This window comes from Otolemur garnettii, unplaced genomic scaffold (assembly GCF_000181295.1).
Source record: "Otolemur garnettii isolate 467f Iridium unplaced genomic scaffold, OtoGar3 scaffold00094, whole genome shotgun sequence".
NCBI classification, from domain to species: domain Eukaryota; kingdom Metazoa; phylum Chordata; class Mammalia; order Primates; family Galagidae; genus Otolemur; species Otolemur garnettii.
Window position 1 is genome coordinate 4,638,056 of NW_003852489.1, and position 21,346 is coordinate 4,659,401.

Consider the following 21,346-nt stretch of genomic DNA (forward strand, 5'->3'; position numbering starts at 1 on the left):
CTTAAGCTTTTTTCATTTAGTGTAAAAAGTTTAAGATCATAATACAAGAGAACCTCCGCAGTTGAAGCCTCCTTGAGGTGACCTAATTTTCATACACTGTGCATGTACCACATGTACATCTAGGTATAGTAGACATAGTTTGTATGTTGACCAGTTTGTTATGGTCTCTTGGGTGGTCAACTTCAGAGGTTCTACTGCACATTATTTCCTTTCACTCAGAACTTGCATTTTACTTTTAAACGGAGAGCCTTTTACAAGAAAAAGCTCCTTAATTTCTCAATACAAATATAATATATATTCTGAATTGTGTTTATCATGTATTCTGACCTTGTATAAATGTAGTTTACTTGTGGGGTAATATAGTTTTAAAGATCTTTGTGAAGACCTGATGAGGGTTAGGTAAGGTATGTAGTACCTTTTGTTGTGATACTGCTTTTAGTAGGAATTCCAAAAATCCAAGGATAGTATAGATTATAATATCTCATTTAATGGCTAGTGATATGGTTTGAATATCCCTTTCAAAACTGATGTTAAAATTTGATTTCCATTGTGACAATATTAAGAAGTGGGACCACTGAGGAGGGGATTAGGCCGTGAGGGCTCTGCCCTCATAAATGGATTAATACCATTGTCCCAGGAGTGGGTTTCACCCACTTTTGCTCTTGTCCTCTCATTTTCCATAGTGGGATGATGATGCAGCTTGAAGGCCTTTACCAGATGCTGGTGCCATCCATGCTGATGGACTTCTTAGGTCATAATTTGACCCAAATACATTTCTGTTCATTATAAATTACCTAATCTGTGGTATTCTCTTATAGCAACCTAAAACAGACTAAAACAACTAAATATATATTATTTCTTTTATAAATTAAATAAGTAGAAGTTTAATTTAACACTGTGCCTCTTTGTAAATAGATAGAAAATAAATGTAGGTTTATTCATTAAAATAATCAGTAATATGCTTTAGTAATGAAGACTTTGAGGCATTACATATTAAATCAAATGTATCAGTACTGTTTCAAGTCTGAATTTTATTTTATTTTACTTTATTTTATTTTTCTTTCTTTTTTTTTTTTCTTTTGAGACAGAATCTCACTATGTCACCCTCAGTAAAGCGCTGTGGTATCACAGCTCACAGCAACCTCAAACTCTTGGGCTTAAGTGATTCTCTTGCCTCAGCCTCCCATGTAGCTGGGACTACAGGTACCTGCCACAATGCATGGCTATGTTTTTGTTATAGTTGTCATTATTTAGCTGGCCCAGGCCGGGTTTGAAACCCACCAGCCTCGGTATACGTGGCTGGTGCCCTAACTACTGAGTTAGAGGCGCCAAGACTTAGGTCTGAATTTTAAATTTGTTTAGATCACTGAATGCTTTTTATATGCTTTGATTCTTTTACATTAATCTCTTTGCTATGTATAAAGTTATTTTTCCCTTATTGGTTTGTTTCATTGCTTCTATTGATTTCTATTAAGATTTACAAATTTTTCTGCCTTTTTCAACCTGCTGCTAAACCCATTTAGTGAATTTCTATTCCAGATACTGTAGTTTTAAGTTGTAGCATATCCTTTAAATCTTTTTTTACAGTTTTCTCTGCTGTGATTTCCTAAGTTCATTCACTAAGCTGTGTGTTTTGATATTATTTAAATATATTTATAACAAGTTCTTTAAAGTCTTTACTATTCTGACAGCTGGATCCCCTCTCATTTGTTTTTTACTCAGTACCATTTTTTCCTCCTTACAATGGTTCACATTGTTTTGGTAATTTTTATTATTCATATACTAGACAGTGTGGATAGTACATTATAGAGATTCTGGATTCTGTTATCTTCTTTGAAAGAATACTGATTTCTGGTTTTTATCATATTGAACTTGTGTGTTGTAAGTTGATGACTTGGGGGGAGATTCTAAAAAAGCTCTAGCTCCTTAATCTTTAAATTCTGTCTTTTCTGTGCAGCTTGCCAGGGTTTGGTTAAGTCTTTGTTGGGGTGGTTTAATATAGGTATTACTCTGAATTGTGGTCCTTATTCCTAACATGGCATTTCTGATGGCTGCCTAAGGTGCTAAGGGTATTAACAACATAATCTTAGTATGGGCGACCAGAATTCCAATATCTTTAAGCATTCCTTGACGTGTATTATCTCTAGTCTATTCTCTTTTGTATTAGGTGTTCTCAGGTAAGCCCTACATACATGCAGCCAAACTTTCAAGCAGGAATTTGCTAAAGACCTGCACATAGACTGCAGTGCTGTGCCCCCATATTGTTCTCTCCTCTCTGCCCCGTCCCACTGATTCCAACAACTTCAGACCCCTAAACTTTCATACACTTTCTGAATAAGCCCTGCAAAATCACTGTGTTCTGTATTTCAGCTCACTGCACTGCAGCTGAAAAATTGAATCCAGGGGATGCTTAGAATTACTTTCTGTCCTTTGCCCTTTGCTGCTGGAAACAGTTTCATAGCCTTTATCCAATTTTGTGATTGTGTATGGTAGGAAACTTATTAATGGTTACTCCATCTTAATTGGTATGGAAACAATCTCATCCTTCTTTTAAATGTTTGCCATTCTTATGATGAAAAGTACCATCCCCTTAAGGGTAGCACCTGTAGCTCAAGGAGTAGGGCGCTGGCCCCATATACCGGAGGTGGCAGGTTCAAACCCGACCCCAGCCAAAAAAAAAACGAAAAGAAAAGTAAAATTTTATTTTAGTATTCCTAGTTACTAGTAAGATATCTTTTTATGTGTTGATAAGTTATTTGTATTTCTGTTATTAATAACAGTTTCATATACTATTTCATTTTTTCTTTAGGGCTTTTGGTCTTTTATATGTAGAAACTGTACATAGTACATAAACACTATTAATACTTTAATATATGTTAGAAATATATTCTCACTTTGTATATATTTGTTTATAGATTTTTTTTTTACCTTAGAAATGTTTGCATTTCAGGTAGATATCTGTGAAATCTTTTCCTCTGTAGCCTTTGCATTATAGTCTTGCATGGGATGATCTTCCCCACTTTAGTATTATAAAATAGTTTCCTATGTTTTTTTTTTTTAAACATTTATAGGTTTTAAAAAAATCTTGAATTTGTTGAATCTCTGTATTAGATAGGGAGTCAACTTTTTTCAAGTGGATACTTATTTTTTCAAAAGTTATTCCTGATACCATTTGTTTAATAGTTTATCTTTTCCTCACGGACTTGAAATTTCACTTTTATTATGTGCCAAACAAGCAATGGTCTCCTTCCAGACTCTATTCTGTATCCTATATTAGTATCACATCATTTTAATAATTATACATATATTTTAATACCTAACTAGAAAGATCATTAACATACAGTTTTCAAAAAAATTAACTTTGAAATTGTTTCTTTTAGTTCATTAAAAGTTACCTACTGTTCAGTTTACAGAAAAGAGCTTCTGGCTGAGGATGTTGTAAAGCAGTCATTCTTAATTAGTAATTCTCAGGATCTTTTTGAGAATATGGTTAAAGCTATGAACTTTATCCTCAGAAATATGTATATGAGCACAGACCAAATAAGTCTTTCACTAGCCCTGGAAGCTTATTTTTTAGCCCTGTAAAATATGGACTTGAGCTTGGATTCCATTTTAGAAGGAATTATTCAGGCATTTAATAAGATTCTTTCTAACCCAAAATGTCTCTAATTTATAGCCGAGAAAGATCTGAATGGCACAAAGTTATAATTCACCCTACAGAGCTTGCTTTACTCACACATACACACACACACACATACACACACACACGATAAAATACAGGCAAGGATATATATTAAACAAAACAGACAAAATAGTGACAATATTATATGATGGAAATACATTACACGATTCATTTTCCTTTTGTATATGCAAATTTTTCCATAATAAAACATTTTTAAAAAATAAAATTCACAAACAAGACAGTAACAGAGACCAAATTTATCCTGCCTAAAAGAGGTAGAAAAGTGGATGTTATTATGAAACAGTGTTTTATAGACATTGGATAGTAGGCAGAATAGGACTCATATTCCTAAAAGGAAAGAAATCCCACAATTGTACTAAATTATTGCCTGAAGGCAGTTAGTTATAGGGAGTTACAGGCCATTGTATAGGGAGAATAAAACAGAGCTCCGTGGTCTCACTGAGTTGAGGAGACAGACTTTAGGGAGACCATGGCAGCTAAAATTTGAAAAGCAGAATATCAGAGAGGATGGAGCTGCCCAAAGAGAAAGCTTCAGATATCTGCAAAGGAGTCTGCTTGAGTCTTTGATCAAGTATTGATTGGTTCTATCTATATACGTGAAAGGAAACTACTTATGGCCAGGAAAAGGGGTAAGCAGAACAATTTGTTGAGCTCACAAAGTTCTGGGAATAGTTTGAGTTTTTATTGGCTGGAGTAGAAAAGACCTCATGATACATGGGGCATTGGATACAGTCATCAGAGTTTTACCTTTTACTGGGGATAAATTAGCCTTAGACTATAGGCTGCTCTAGACCTGCCCTAACAAAGCTTAAAAGTAAGCCTCAAAAGAATCAACCTCTTTTCAGGTGTGATGGTTCACACCTGTGATCACTTGAGGCCAGGAGTTCAAGACCAGCCTAGACAACATGATGAGACCAGTTTCGACAACAATAACAAAGAATTAACTGGTTCCAAGTAACCTAACTGCATTCCAGAACAAAATAAATAATTATTTAAGTTATACAACAAAGTCCAGTAACTATTAAGGTAACATTATAATGTTTAGTATCTAACCAAAAATTAGCAGCCATGCCAAAAAGAGAGTATAACCTTTAATACAAAGGAAAACTAATCAACAGAAACAAAACCAGAAATGACAGAAGTTAGAGCTGGAAGGCAAGGATGTCATAGTAGCTTATGTTTTGTGTTTTGTATGTTCAAAGGAGATAGAAGAAGACATGAGCATGCTAGGAAGAGAAATAAGACAATTTTTAAAAAAGTTTAGATGAAATTTTAGATATAAAAAAAATACGAGAAAAAGATTTAATAGATGGGTTAGACAGAAGGAAAGACCAGAGAGTTTTAAGACACAGAAATAAAAAAGTCCAAAATAAAGTGCAGAGTGATTTAAAAAAAGATTGGTAAAAGTCAAGAGAACATCAGTAACATACAGAATAATGTAATTTGGTTTAATGAAGTTATAACTGGAGTCCAAGAAGGAGAAGAACATGTGTGGAAGTAGAAAAAATACGTGCTTAAAGAAATAATGGCTGAAAATTTTCTAAATTTGATGGAAACTATAAACCCACAGGTCAAAGAAACTTAATAAAGCTCAAGCAGGCTCGTTGCCCGGAGTTCAGTGGTTAGGGTGCTGGCCACATACACCAAGGTCGGCGAGTTTGAACCTGGCCTGGACCTGCTAAACAATAATGACAACTGCAACAAAAAAATAGCCAGGTGTTGTGGTAGGCTCATGTAGTCCCAGCTACTTGGGAGGCTGAGGCAAGGGAGTCGCTTAAGCCCAGTGGTTTGAGTTTGCTGTGAGCTATGATATCACAGAACTCTACCGAGGGTGACATAGTAACATTCTGTCTCAAACAAAAATAAATAAATAAAGCTCAAGCAGAATACACACAGCACTTTGTAAGCCAAACCAAAGTTACCAAAGAAAAATGAGACATTATTAATAGAAGTAAGATAATAGTAGGCTTTTCTTCAGAACTATATGCAAATGAGGAAATGATGAAGAGACATCTTTAAAGTACTGAAAGAAAAAAAAAGTCAAGTTAGAGTCTTAATTCAGTGAGAAAATCTCTCAGAAATGAAGATGAAGTAAAGGCTTTTCAGAAAAACAAGAGTTGAAGGAATTCCTTGCCAACAAATTTACACACTAACTAATATTAAAGGAAGTTCTCTAGGTAGAAGAAAAATGATATAGATGGCAATTTCTACACAGGGATGAAAAGTGCTAGAAATGCTAAATCTGTAGTTAAATACTATATTATTAAGGGATAATTATCTGGAGAACGTGAAAAACTGAATAAAGTGCATAGATTATTAATTAATCTATTAATTTATTTGTTTGACATATGTGCCAAAGTAGTATATTAACAGGGTAAATTGAATAAAGGATGTAAGGAATTTCTGTATTATCTTTGCAACTTTTCTACAAATCTAAACTTACTTTTAAAAGCTTAGTTAAAAATAATTTATTATGTTGCTTAAATAATCAGAATGTTTTATGGGCTTATAGCATAGGTAAAGCTACGATATATTATAACAGTAGCACAAAAGAAAATAAAGGGAAGCAGAAGTATATGTAGTATAGTTTTTACACCATGTGTGAAGTGGTTTATTATTTTAAGGTAGACTGTTGTAAGTTAAAGATGTATATTGTAAACCTTAGTGTTTTGTGAAAATCTGAGGACAGTATAGAAAAACCACCCTCCATACTGAGAGGGAACTGGCAGACCAAAGAATGACTCACACAAGACCAGCTTGACAAGTTATTAGAAGTTACTTAGTAGGATACTTGCTCGTGGCTGGCATAGGAATTTCTTCCACAGAAGCATTCTTGCATGCAAAATCAGTATTTCCCCTCCCTGTGGTATTGCCTTCAATCTCTTCCCAGCAAGTAATACAAAGTTTTTATGTTGTATCTTTGCTTGTTCACAGTGAGACATACATGCATTACCACCATCATGTGCTGTCACGCAACCCATGTTATGTAAATAATATTATAATTTCCCATTAGGGGGAGATTTTAGCATTTAGAGGTAGAACAATTAAGTTCACAAACTTGCTACTATGTGCTTATGTTGACAGCACTGTACAGACAACTCAATAAGGATTCATAACTTTGGCATGTTAGTATCTCACAGCTGTGTTCATCTCAACATGTGGAGAAATCTTGCTGAGTTGTGTTCATTATTGTTTTCGCATATTTTTGTGTGCCATCACAAGAAAGTCAGAACTTGAATTAGAGCAACAAACAAACATTAACTTTCTTGTTAAATTTGGGTAATGTAGAAGTGAAATCAGGGATGCTTTGGTCCAAATTTATGGAGATGATGTCATGAAGAAAACGGAAGTGTACAAATGAATTAAACATTTTTCTGAAGGGAAAGAAAGTGTCATTGTTGAAGAGAGATCAGGGCAACCAATAATGAGTAGAACTGATGATAACATTGCGAAAATTAATCAAATTGTGCGTCAAAATCATTGGCTGTGTCTGAGAAGCATAGCAAACCAAGTAAACATCAGTGGACACACAGGAAAATCTTACCTAAAAAATCTTAGCATGAGAAAGGTGTGTGCAAAAATAGCCTCGAAGGAGCTCTACGGAAAGTTGAAGTTTGCAAAGACCTTTTTGGAGAGGCAAGACAATGTTTTTGGTCATGTTATTACTGGTGATGAAACATGAGTGTACCAATATGACCCAGAAATAAAGTATCAAAGTGCCCAAAGGAAGCCAGCCAATTCTCCATGACCAAAAAAGTCCAAATCCTGAGTCAAAATGATGTTGCTAACCTTTTTTGAAAGTTAACAATTTAGAAGTGCCAAAAAGTCTATGTGAAAAAGTTAAACAAAAACAACCTGAACTGGGTGGCACCTATGGCTCAATGAGTAGGGCACCGGCCCCTACCGAGGGTGGTGGCTTTGAACCCAGCCCTGGCCAAACTGCAATAAAAAAATAGCTGGGCTTTGTGGAGAGTGCCTGCAGTCCTAGCTGCTAGGTAGGCTGAGGCAAGAGAATCACCTAAGCCTTGGGAATTGGAGGTTGCTATGAGCTGTGACTCCATGACACTCAACCAAGGGCGATAAAGTGAGACTCTGCCTCAAAACAAAACAACCTGAACTTGTACCAACTTACACAGCAGAAGTTGTCTGTGCAGAAGTTTTTGGCTACTAAGCAAATAACTATATTGGAACACTCTCCCTACTCCTTACTCACCTGAGTTGGTCCCCAACAACTTTTTTCTGTACTCAAAGATGAAAGAAATATTGAAAGGAAGACATTTTGATGATATTCAGGACATCATAGTTAATAGTGATAGCTCTGATGGCCGTTTCAGAAAAAAAGTTCCAAAATTGCCTTGAAGGATGGACTAGATGCTGATGTTGGTGCACAGCATCCCATGGGGAGTACTTTGAAGGTGACCATAGTGATATTCAGCAATGAGTTATATAACACTTTTTCTAGGGTGAATTTGCAAACTTAATTGTCAGACCTCACAGAATTTTATGTAAATGTTATCTTACAGTATGTAATTGTTTTTGTCTTTTTTTCATTAAGCATGTTTTTTGAATTCATCCATGTTGAAATTCATATGAGTTCATTCTTTTATCAAGTCTGGTAATCTACTTTTCAATTGGGATGTTTAGACCATTTACATTTAATGTAGTTATTGTTACCACTGGATTTATGAGGTCTGACAATTAAGTTCACAAACTCATCCTAGAAAAAGTACTCACCTTGGTTATCTGGTGACTAGTGATTTTTAGCAATGAGGTATATAGCACTTTTTCTAGGATGAGTTTGTAGACTTAATTGTTTGACCTTGTGTTAAGGGTAAAACAGAAAGCAAATAAATGGTTACTAGGGTCTGTAGTAAAGAAAGGAAATTGACATGATTGTGGTGGTGGTTCTATGATTCTTCATTTGTTAAAACTCATCTACTTATACATTGAAAATGTGTGGAATCTATTTTATAAATAAATTTATTTTAATTTATTTATCTCCATAACATTGTTTGGCATCACACAACTATTATATGCATGAGAGAATTTAAGGAACATAAGGATAAATAAAACTATTTTAAATGAAATGGAGAAAAATGCTGAAAAACAAAATAGATTCAAACCGTTAGAAGTTAATATGATATGTAAAATAAGCTTTAATTATTCTTTTTTAATATATTTTAAAACCATTAGGTTGAATTAAAGCGAAAATACAATGATCATCATTCAAAATTGAGAGGTGTTTTATCTGGCCGTCAGTGGTATGAAATTCAAGCATATAGGGCCTTAAATCAGGCCCTAGGTAGGTAAGTGGAGTGAAATTTAATGTTACTGTAATATTATCTGTGACCAGGGCTATATGTAGAGCTAGTCTTACTACTTTATAATAAATTTGGTAAAATTTTATTTAAATGGAGTTTTAGGAACTGATACGTTTTCTTTTTTCTTTCTTTGTTTTTTAGAGGAGGAGTTGGTATATAGGTAAGAAATTAGTGTAGCCAGGTTAGTGGTGGAGAACAGATGGTGGGGGAGTAGAGGAGATGAAAAGGAAACATCAGCTGGGCACGGTGGCTCACGCCTGTAATCCTAGCACTTTGGGAGGCTGAGGCGGGAGGATTGCTTGAGCTCAGGAGTTTGAGGCTTGTCTGAGGGAGAGTGAGACCCCAACTAATGGAAAAATCCAGTCGGGCACTGCAGCGAGCGCCTGTAATCCCAGCGACTTCGGAGGCTGAGGCAGCAGGATGCCTACAAGCCAGAGTTTGAGGTTGCAGTGAGCTACAATGCCATTGCACTCTGCTCAGGGCAAAGGGTAGAACTCTGTCTCGACAAAAAAAAAAAAAAAAAAGAAAAGGAAAGGAAACATCATCTGAAAAATGTAGCAGGATGCATTATGATTAGGACATTTTTGATCATTTAACTTATTAGAGATAGAGAAGTGATTTTTCTGAAGTCCCTTAAGGGCCACCAAATGATAGATTTGGAAAATGCTCTCAGTTGGTGCTGTGTGCAGGACAAGACAAGAAATTGGCCAACGTTAAGATATAAAAGTGTAAGTTTACTTTGTATTAGAGAAAGGGAAGAGGGGTGAGGTAAGAAAGAGAGAGAGAAGAGAGCAGGGAGTGAGAAAAGGGAAGATGAGGGCAGGGAGATAAAAAGAGCAAGAGAATGGTGTTGCTTCCCAAAGAAAGAAAAGAAAGAATGCCAGCAGAACTGATAATATTTTCAAAGATATACGTCATATGTGGAAGTTGAAAAAAGTAAACTGAATAAATGAAACTCGAAATAAAACTCATAATCTGCTAACATTTAAAGAAATTTTGTGATTGGTCAAATAATGAATGGCACATAAAGGTGCTAAATAATCTTACCACCAAATTAAAAAGCTATATCTCGTGAACATCAAATTTAAGATGATGATTGATAGACATATTCCTCCCCCAATATGTCAGGGAATAAAGTTGATAAATTAGTCATGAGGCGGAGGTATTCTATTTACAGAGTTTACTTTCAATAATTGAATGTATGTATATAGAATCCATATATCTTTTACTTTCATCAAATACAAACAAAATATCTTACAGTACCAAGTGAGATCTTATAGTTGCGTAATTTTTTATTCAACTTCCATGTAAAGAAGGCATCTAGCAAAAAAAAATTTTGTTTTAATGTCATTTCTCAGGTTTAGATAACAATGTGATTGCACTCTGTATTTTCCTCTGTCTTCTATGTTTGGTGATAATGTTGACAGGTAGCATTGAAATCGAAGGATATTGATTAATTAAAGAAAGAAAAAAGAATAGTTACTGTTTTGAGAAGTAGAAATTTGCAATAAAGCATTTAGCAATTCAAGAAGGGTTAAAACAAGCCATGGTCATAGTACTAAAGAATTAACACCAACTAAACAACATTTGATCCTAATAGTACTCCATTTTCAAAGATTTCTTACCCATTAAGATTTGTATTTTGTTTCATTCATTTTTAACTCATCATTTTATTAGTCATGTGGCTATGTCCTGAGAAATGGGTTGTTAGGCGATTTTATCATTGTAGAACATCATGGAGTGTACTTACACAAACCTCGCTGTTGTAGCCTACTGCACACCGAGGCTATACAGAATAGCCCATTGCTCCTAGCCAGCACCTGGCTAGCTTTTTGAATGGCCTTTTACATCTTGGTCCCACCTACTTGCAAAACTTTAAGACCTGCTTTTCATCCTTATTCCCTCCCTTTGCCCACTAAATCTTTCACTATTAAACATAAACATCTCACTATTAAATATTTTGTATTCTTTCATTACTCTCTGCCTTAGCAATAAGTTACCCTGAAATTCACTTGACAAATTTATCAATAAAATCCTAGTTGAAAGTTATGTCCTTTATAAAAATTTGTACAATTTCTACAACTAGAATTATTTAAACCTTAGTAAACTCATAGCATTTGTATGTTATCTACATTGTAGTATGTATATGATTGTATCATAATAGCCTATTTATATATCTATTTTGTTCCCTAAACATGTGTTATACATTTTTGCATTTTCATCAACCATGTGTCAGTTTGGAACATAGTTCTTTTTTTTGTTTTTGTTTTTGTTTTGTTTTTTAGAGACAGAGTCTTACTTTATCACCCTTGGTAGAATGCCGTGGCATCACAGCTCACAGCAACCTCCAGCTCTATGGCTTAGGTGATTCTCTTGCCTCAGCCTCCCAATGGAACATAGATTTTTAACAAATGCTTGTTGAATTAGTGAAAAATGCATAGTTCAATGCTTTTTCCCATTATACCACATTGCCCAGAGAGCTTTTAGAACTTCAAAACATGTTTTTGTAGAATATCATTAAAATTCTGTGTTTATAGTAATGACATATAATACTGTACTTTTAGTAATATATTAATTTTTTTAAATGGAGACCCCTGTTATCATTTTACTGATTTTTCAGCAAAACAATATCATTAAGAAGTAGCAGTTTGTTACAGAGGAACTTATCCTTTGAAAATCAATCAATAAAAATTTTAAAACTTTTTAAAAAGATCAAGTGAATGTTTTGTATAATTTAATAAAATTCATTATATTGATTGACAGAGAAGATTGCTTATACTCTGAGGCACTCTTTTTATAAGGGATACATTTAGAAGACCTAAAGTAAGCAGAAACCGATGTAATTTTTAATTTTTTTTTTGCAGCTCAGATCGGACTGTTAAGAGTATTTAAGTAGTAAAGTCCATGAAATATAATAATAGCCTTTGGAAGCATACCATATGGTTTTGCAACCGGGTTACAACTGCATTGAGTTTCCTTACTAGTCTGCTTTACTTAAAATTTTTTGTTTCAAGTGGGCGTAATTCATTTGAGCAAGGCAGTATGAAAACAGTGGGAAGAAGAAAAGGTGAAATCTTTTTCTCTGAACGTTTTGTTAACTTCAATACCTTTCTACCATAGAACACTTTAAACATGAATCAAACCAGAACCAAAATAGGCATTCTGACTTTCCTTTCGTTTTCAGCATTCTTCCATAGTATTGACAATATTTATCTTCTTCCTATCCTGCCCAATGTTTTGGTCTGTTGCCTTGGAACTTACAGCTTACTTTAATATCAAAAAAGATTGCCCTATAAAGTTTAGATTTATTAAGTCTCTGTGGAAAAATTAAACATTTATGTTACTTTCCACCTCCTCAATCCCATGATAGTAAAAGAATAAAAATGTCAAACCTACAAAGTTACAGAATGAGAGGAAACAATGGCAGAAAAGAGATGTCAACAAAGTTTGAATGCTAGAAGATTGAATGACTACGTGACTTAGGAGTCAAGGGAAAGAACAAATTTAAGTCTGTAGCAATGGCCATGCATAATAGCTCATGCCTGTAATCTCAACACTTTGGTAGGCCAATGCAGGAGAGCCATTTGAGACCAACCGGGGCAACACCGTGAGATCTCACCTCTACAACAGATTTTTTAGTCATTTATTATCATGCCTGTAATTTAGTTCTAGCTACTAGAGAGGCTGAGCCAGGAGTATCACTTGGGGCAATAGAAAGAGACCCTATCTCTAAAAAATTTAACAGGTGTCTGTGGCTCAGTGAGTAGGGCACCAGCCCCATATACCAAGGGTGGCGGGTTCGAACCTGGCCCCAGCCAAACTGCAGCAAAAAAAAAAAAAATAGCCAGGCATTGTGGCAGGCACCTATAGTCCTAGCTACCCAGGAGGCTGAGGCAAGAGAATCACCTAAGCCCAAGAGTCAGAGGTTGCTGTAAGCTGTGATACCACAGCACTTACCAAGGGCAACAAAGTGAGACTCTGTCTCTAAAAAAATAAATAATTTAAGAAACTAGTTCAATAAATAAATAAATCTACAGTGATGAAAATAAATAAGAACCTCCACATTCATGCATGGAAAAGCCCAGGATTTGGCCCACTCTAAAGTATCAATTAAAGTAAAGTCATAAATGTCTGCAAATTGGTCTTATTCCTACCAAGTTACCCTACAGCAAAACCCCCCAGCCTCTGAGCCTCACCCATATTACAGAGCTGCCAGTCACTTAATTTTCTCTTAATTAAGTGAAGAGTCTTCACCAGATATTCAAAAGAAACCTCTAATATGAAAAATAAATCAAAACAATAGCAAATCAATTCCAATGATAGAAAAACAGAGGCTCGGCGCCTGTGGCTCAAGCGGCTAAGGCGCCAGCCACATACACCTAAGGTGGCGGGTTTGAATCCCCAGCTCGGGCCCACCGAACAACAATGATGGCTGCAACCAAAAAAAGGCCAGGCGTTGTGGCGGGCACCTGTGGTCCCAGCTACTTGGGAGGCTGAGGCAGGAGACTTGCTTGAGCCCAGGAGTTGGAGGTTGCTGCGAGCGTGATGCCATGGCACTCTACCCAGGGGGATAGCTTGAGGCTCCGTCTCAAAAAAAAAAAAGAAAAACAGAAACAGTACCATAAAATAGAACAAGGATTGACCAACTTTGTCTGTAAAGAAATGTACAGTTCAGTGGTACCCCCTTATCTATAGTGTATACATTGCAAGAACCCCAATGGGTGCCTAAAACCATGGATAGTGCTGAACCTTATATATACTATGTTGTTTCCATCTGATATCTGGGATAGCTCTTATGTGACTAAAGGGAAGAAGGTGTATACAGTATGCATATGCTGGAGAATAGAACTAATTAACATCCTGAGTGTGACAGCATGAGACTTATCACACTACTCAGAATAGCATGCAGTTTAAAACTTATGAATGGTTTATTTCTGGAGTTTTCCATTTAATATATTTGGGCCAAGGTTGACCATGAGTACCTGAAACCATAGCAAGTGAAATCACAGGTAAGGAGGTACTATTTTAGGCTTTTCAAGCCATGTATAGTCTCTGTTAGGTATTCTTTCTTTTTTCCTTAACCCCCTAAAAAATGTTAATGCCATTCTGACCCTGTAGGCTGCACAAAAACAAGACATGGTTGTTGGATTTGCTTTGGAGGATGTAGTTGTCAACTCATAGATAGTGAAATCTTTAAAAACAAGCAAACATAAAGGATCAGTAATATGCACAGAGAGGTAGAATATTGCCTCCATGAAACAAGAACAAAAAAATAAGGAAAAGGTCTTAGAAATTAACATGGTAACAATAGTTTTTAAATGTTGAATAGAGCTTGGAAAATAAAATAGAAATTTCTCAGATAAAAATGGATCTCACTATGCAGTTTCCAAGTACCTGGGATAAAGAAATGGTCCTAAACTTTTGCAGTGACAAAAAAGACAGGTGTCCTATAAAAGATTAGGGCATCAGAATTGTAGCAAACTTCTGAAAAGCAATGTTGAAGCTAAAAGATAGAGAAATTTATCTTCAAATTTTTTAGGGAAATTTTTGACTTACAATTCAAAATACCAATGAACTAGCTGGAATAACTATATTCATCTCAGTAGAATTCAGGGTAAATAAAATTAGTAGGGATAAAAAAGGACATTACATAATGATAAAAGGGTCAGTTCACCAAGAAGACATAGTAATCCTAAACGTGTATGCACCTAAAAACAAGGTTTCAAAATACGTGAAGCAAAAACTGACAGATCTGAAGAGAGAAATAGAGAATCCACATTATTTTAGTAATTTTTCTACTAGGACCTAGTAGATGATCTTTATTAGTTTTATAGAAGATTTGAACAATATTACTAACTTTTAGGATTGAATTGACATTACAGAATAGTTCAATTCACAATAGGAAAATAAATATTTATTTCAAATGCACATGGAATAGTCCTGATGTAGACCACTATTGTCCTTGGCTAACTGTTAAATCAATGTATTAAGTTTGTTCCCTGATCATAATAGAATTAAACATTTAAACTGGAAATCAATAACAGACAAATATTGAAATACTTGGGCATTAATCAGGATACTTCTAAATAATCCATAGATAGGAAGTCTTAAGTAAAGTTAGAAAGTATTTTGAACTGATCAAAAATGAAAACATATGGGACGACACCTGTGGCTCAAAGGATTAGGGCGCCGGCCCCATATGCCGGACGTGGTGGGTTCAAACCCAGCCCTGGTGATAAACTGCAAAAAAAAATGAAAACATAGTATATCAAAACCTGAGGACTGCAGCTAAAGCAGTGCTCAGAGGAAAATTTATATCATTAAACTCTTAGAAAAGAAGAAAGAGCTCATGAGTTTCTACCTTAAGCAACTCAAAAAAGAAGAGCAAAATAAATGTAAAGCAAACAAAAAAGGAAATAAAACAAGTATAAATCATCAATGAAATTGAAAACAAACAAAAAAAGGAAATCAAACCAAAATCAGGCTCTTAAAAAGATCAATAAAATTGATAAACCTGTAGCAAAATTGACAAAGAAAAAAGGAGAAGCCACATTACTAACATCAGGAATAAAAGAAGTGATATTACTACAGATTCCACAAAGTAAAAGGATAATAAGAGAATACTGTGAACAGTTCTAATACATATACATTTGATAACTCAGATCAAATGGACTAAGTTCTCAAACTCACAAAATAACAAAATTTACCTAAGGTGAAATAGATAATATAAGTAGTCCTCTGTGAAGGAAATTGAATTATCTTCTGAAAAAATTCTCCACACAGATGGGTTCACTAGCAAGTATTACCAAACATTTAAAGATTAGCACCTATTCTACAGGATCACTTATAGAATATTCTCTTCCCAATTTATTTTATGAGCCCAATCACTGAAACCCAGTGAAAAATGCATAAGAGCCAAGAGCAAAAGGAAATGAGAAGACATCTACAGACCAATATCCCTCCTGAACATTGCTAAAGATGTTCTTAAAATATTAGCAAATTGGATGAGGTTCTCAAAACTGACAAAGAACTCTGAAAATTCTGAAAGCAATGAGAAAATAGGCAAGAGGAGTTCAGAATCAATTTTACATAAACTGTAGATATTAACCAAAGGCTACAGCATTTCCAGAAAGCATTTATTTATCAAAAATGACTGAATGTCATCACAGTAAGTTTTGTGGCATTTTAACTTGTTCAATCTGCCAACCTCCAACCCCGCTCCAAATTCACAGTAGTCTTAAAAACCAGCAGTCTGAAATCCCGGTGAAAGTCAACAACCTGACAGTCACTAGAAGGGGCAAAATGGGGCTGGAGTCCATTCCCAGAAAATCGCCATTATATGACCTGTCCTTTGGAAGACCCTACTCACAAAGCTATCTTTATTTGACCTGACTCAGAACTCAGCCAGGCAATTGTCTAACTTTATAGCTGCCTGAGACAATGAATGACATTTGGGGCAATTAAGAGGCTAGCTAAGAAAAAAAGAAAAAGCTGAGAAATGAGATGTCCCTAGGAGGCTTTAAAAGTTATGACATATTCCTGGGAGCCTCCAGGCAACCAATGGGAGATATACAGGTCCTAGACATTTAAGGATATCTCTTTCTTATCACTAGCTGACTACTAATCTAACCAAGCAGTCTTCAATGACTGCACAAGACTTTGCAAAATTATTCCAGAAAAGTCACAACAACAAAAAACCTTGAGGAGGAAAAAGAAGCTGATTTCTCTAAATACTCCATGCTAACTGATTATGCCCTGGAGCTCCAAAGAAGATTTCTAGACTTGCCACAAAATATTGTTTAGCCAGACATAGTGGCTCACACCTATAAATCCCAGCATTTTGGAGGCCAAGGCAGGAGGATCACTGGAGGCCAAGAGTTCAGACCTATACTGGACACTATAGCAAGACCCCATATCTACAAATAACTTTCTTAAAAAATTAGTTGGGCATGGTGACACCTGCCTGCAGTCCTAGTTACTCTAAGCTGAGACCAGAGGATCACTTGAACTTAGGAGTTTGAGGTTATAATGAACTATGATCATCCTACTGCACTCCAGCCTAGAATAGAGTAAAATTCTGTCTCAAAAAAAAAAAAAAAATCACTATTTTCAACAAAAATTATGACACAAGCAAAGAAAGAAAAAAGTAAGTCCCTATACTGGGGGGAAAAATAATCAATAGAAACTGAGGAAGCCCATGCATTTTAGACATTTTACTTAGTACGTAAACCTAGTTTAAATGTTTAAGAACTAAGGAAACTATAACAAAGGAACTATAGTAAATTATGGGAATGATGTCTTGCCTCACCGATTAGAGAATATCAATGAGATATTCTTCATGGGAAATCAACAGATAGTAGAATTCTTGAACAAAACTAAAACCAACAACTCCAAACAAACCTAGCAGACATCTGATAGCACACTTCACTCAACAACAGCAGAATATACATTCTTCCCAAGTAACATGGCACATTCTTCAGGATAGACCCTATGTTAGGCCATAAAATAAGTTTTCATAAGTTTTAGAAGGTTGGAATCATTAAAAGTATCTTTTTGACCACTAAGAATGGGATTAGAAATCAGTAACAGAAGGAAAAATGGAAAACTCACCCAATATCTGGAAATTCAATCACATACTCTTTAAATGACCAGTGGGTTAAAGAAGAAATCATAAGAGAAATTGGAAAATACTCTAGTATTTTCTAGTGTTATACATAATAGTCTAAAACTGGAAACAATGCAATCGTTTGTTAACTTATGAATGAAGTACTGATACATGATATAATATGAGTGGATCTTGAAGACATCACTAAGTGAAATAAGCCAGATACAAAATGCTACATATTGTGTAATTCCAGTTAATTTAAATGTACAGAATAGGCAAATCTTTAGGGACAGAAAGCTTATTAGTTGTTGCCAGGATTAAGGGGGAATAATTAGAATAATTTGGATAGACTGCTAATTGGCACAGGATTTCTTTTGAGGGCAAAGAAAATATTCTGGAATGAGTAGTGCTATAGGTTGTACAACCTTGTAAATATACTAAAAACTGTTAAATTGAACACTTTAAATTTTTTAAATAAAAAAATTTTTTTAGAGTCTAATGATTTGTTGCTCTTGGTAGAGTGCTGTAGCATCATAGCTCACAGCAACCTCAAACTCTTGGGTTCAAGCAATCCTCTTGCCTCAGCCTCCCAAGTAGCTGGGACTATAGGTACCTACCACAATGCCTGGCTATTTTTAGAGTTGGGATCTCGCTTTTTGCTCAGGCTGATCTTGAACTCCTGAGCTCAAGCTAATCCACCTGCCTCAGCCTCCAGGATGAACCACTGTGCCCAGCCTAAATAATTGTTTTAAAATAGAAATTTTTTAAATACTAGCAAATTGAATCTAACAATCTATAAAAAGAATAATGAACCATGACTACATATGGGTAACCCAGGAATATAAAGCTGGTTCAATATTTGAAAATGAACCAGCATGATTCTCTATATTAGTACTTCAAAGAAGAAAAACTACATGATTATATCAATTGAATTTTAAAATATTTTTGACAAAATTGTGTGTTCAGTCATAATAAAAACTCTAATCAAACTAGTAAAAAGGACATCTACATAAAACATGAAATTATTAATAATACTTAAGGTAAAAAGTAGGCTTTGCAGCTAAAGAAGATCTTAGGAAATACTTTCTATAATCTTGATTGCAAAATAAAATGTAGGGCAACACCTGTGGCTCAGTAGGTAGGGCACCAGCCCCATATACCGAGGGTGGCGGGTTCAAGCCCGGCCTCAGCCAAACTGCAACAAAAAAATAGCCGGGTGTTGTGGCGGGTGCCTGTAGTCTCAGCTACTTAGGCTGGGGCAAGAGAATCGCCTAAGCCCAGAAGTTGGAGGTTGCTATGAGCTGTGTGACGCCCCAGCAGTCTACCAAGGGTGATAAAGTGAGACTGTCTCTACAAAATAAATAAATAAAATAAAAATAAAATTTATATAACCTTTTTTGCTAGAAGTTATCAGTAGTTGGCAGAAATAGAAAATTTTTTTATACATCTATTTTGGTACATTGGATTGAGTAGCTTCTATAACTTGGCATAATAAATTGATTAAAGGTATATATAACTGACACATTGAATTTTTAAAATTTCTGTCTCATTGAAAATCTGACTTTTATTTTCTATGCTTTAATTAGTTTATGTTCCCCCTATTTTTTGTAGGTGTATTCGACACAGGAATGATTGGGGAGCTCTTATTCTGGTGGATGATCGCTTCAGGAGTAACCCAAATCGCTATATATCTGGTAAGATTCACAGCTCGGCTTACAATAAAATGTAGTAACAAGCTGTGGTTTTTTGTTTTAAAAACACATAATATGAGATATATTTTCCTAGCAGCTTTTTAAGTGTACGATACAATATCGTTAACTATAGCAGAATATTATACAGCAGATATGTCAAACTTTTTAATTTTGTATAATTAAAATGTTATACAAATTGAACACTAATGCCCCATCTCTCCCCTCCCCTCATCCACTGGCAGCCATCATTGCACTTTCTGCTTCTGTGAGTTTTACTAATTTACGTACCTCATATAAGTTGAATAATGAAGTACATATCGTTCTGTGACTAGCTCATATCACTTAGCCTAATATCCTTGAGGTTCATCCATGTTGTTGTATCTGACAAGATTTCCTTTTCTATAGCTGAATATTTTATGAATACATTTTATTGTATGTGTACATTATACCATATTATACATTACATCTGTCAGTAGACATTTAAGTTGTTTCTGCCTGTTGGATGTTGGGAATAATGCTGCAGTGAACATGGGATGCAACTATTTCTTGAAGATCCTGACTTCAATTTGGTGGATCACATGGTATTGAAGTTTTAGTTTTTTGAGGAACCTTCATACCGTTCTTTGTAGCAACTGCATTGTTGGACATTCCAGTTTCTCTACATCCTCCCTAATGCTTGTTCTTATCTTTTTTTTTTTCCTCTTCTCTTCTATCTTAAATCTTTTTGTTTATTTGGTTTTGTTTTTGTTTTTGGACACTAACAGTCCTAATAGGAATGAGATGATATATCACTTCATTGTGGATTTATTTGGTTTGCATTTCCCTGATTAGTGATGTTGAGCACCTTTTCATCTACCTGTTGGCCATCTGTAGGTCTTCTCTGAAGACTTGGGCTCAAGTTATATTCCCACCTCAACCTCCTGAGTAACTGCAGTTGTGTGCCTGCCACTACACCCAGCTTATTTTTCTATTTTAGGGAGAGACAGGGTATCATTCTTGCTCACACTGGTCTCAAACTCCTGATCTCAAGCCCCTGATCTCAAGAGATCCTCCTGCCTCAGCCTCCCAGAATGCTAGGATTACAGGAGTGAGCTACCACGCCCAGCCCTGTAGTTTTCTTATAGTGTCTCTTTCTGACTTTGCTGTCAGGAAAACATTGGCCTCCTAAAGTAAGTTTTAGAAGTATTTACACTTCTGTTGTTTATAGGAAGAATATTGAGAAGGATTGGCATTGATTCTTCTTTTAATGTTTGGTAGAACTCACTGGTAAAGTCATCTGGTATTGGACTGTTACTTGTTGGGGGATTTTTGACTACTGATTCAATGTGTTCAGATTTTCTATTTCTTTATAATTTAATTTTGGTAGATTGTATGTTTTTAGTAATTCATCCATTTCTTCAAGGTTATTAAATTTATTGGCATATAATTTTTAGAGTAGTATCTTATCCTTTTTATTTCTGCAGCATCAATTGTAATATCTCCTCTTTCTGATTTTGTTTGAATCATTTCTTTTTTTCTTAGTCTTATTCAAGGTTACCAAGTTTGTTGATCTTTTCAGAAAACTAACTTTTATTTTTGTTGATATATTCTGTTATTTTTCCATTGTCTATTTATTTCTGCTCTAATCTTTATTATTTCCTTCCTTCTGCTGATATTAGTTGTTTGTATTTAGTTTGTAGACTTGGATTACTTATTGAGATATTTCTTTTTTAATTCAGGTATTTACCAGTATAAACCCTCCTCTTAGTACTACTTTTGCTGCATTTCCTACTTTTGATATGTTGTGTTTTTATTTTCATTGGTATGAACATTTTTCCTATATCCTTTGTGATTTCTTCTTTGACCACTTCATTGGTTGTTCAAGAGTGTTGTTTAACTTTTACATATTTTTTAATTCTCCAGTTCTTTTCTGCTATTTCTACTCTCCTGAATTCTAATTTCATTCTATTGTGGTTGGAAAAGATACTTGATATGATTTCAGTCTTCTCAAGTTTATTAAGACTTGTTATGTAGGCTTGGCGCCTGT

General features: G+C 35.0%; 1 protein-coding gene across 1 annotated transcript in view; it reads left to right on the plus strand.

The window, feature by feature from the left end:
- The window catches only part of BRIP1 (BRCA1 interacting protein C-terminal helicase 1), a 189,633-nt gene that overhangs the window by 152,371 nt on the left and 15,916 nt on the right, over positions 1-21,346 (plus strand). The window contains exons 16-17 of the mRNA XM_023516638.1: positions 8,897-9,009; positions 19,241-19,323. Coding sequence (XP_023372406.1) covers positions 8,897-9,009; positions 19,241-19,323 — 196 coding nt within the window. The remainder of the gene's footprint in view (positions 1-8,896; positions 9,010-19,240; positions 19,324-21,346) is intronic.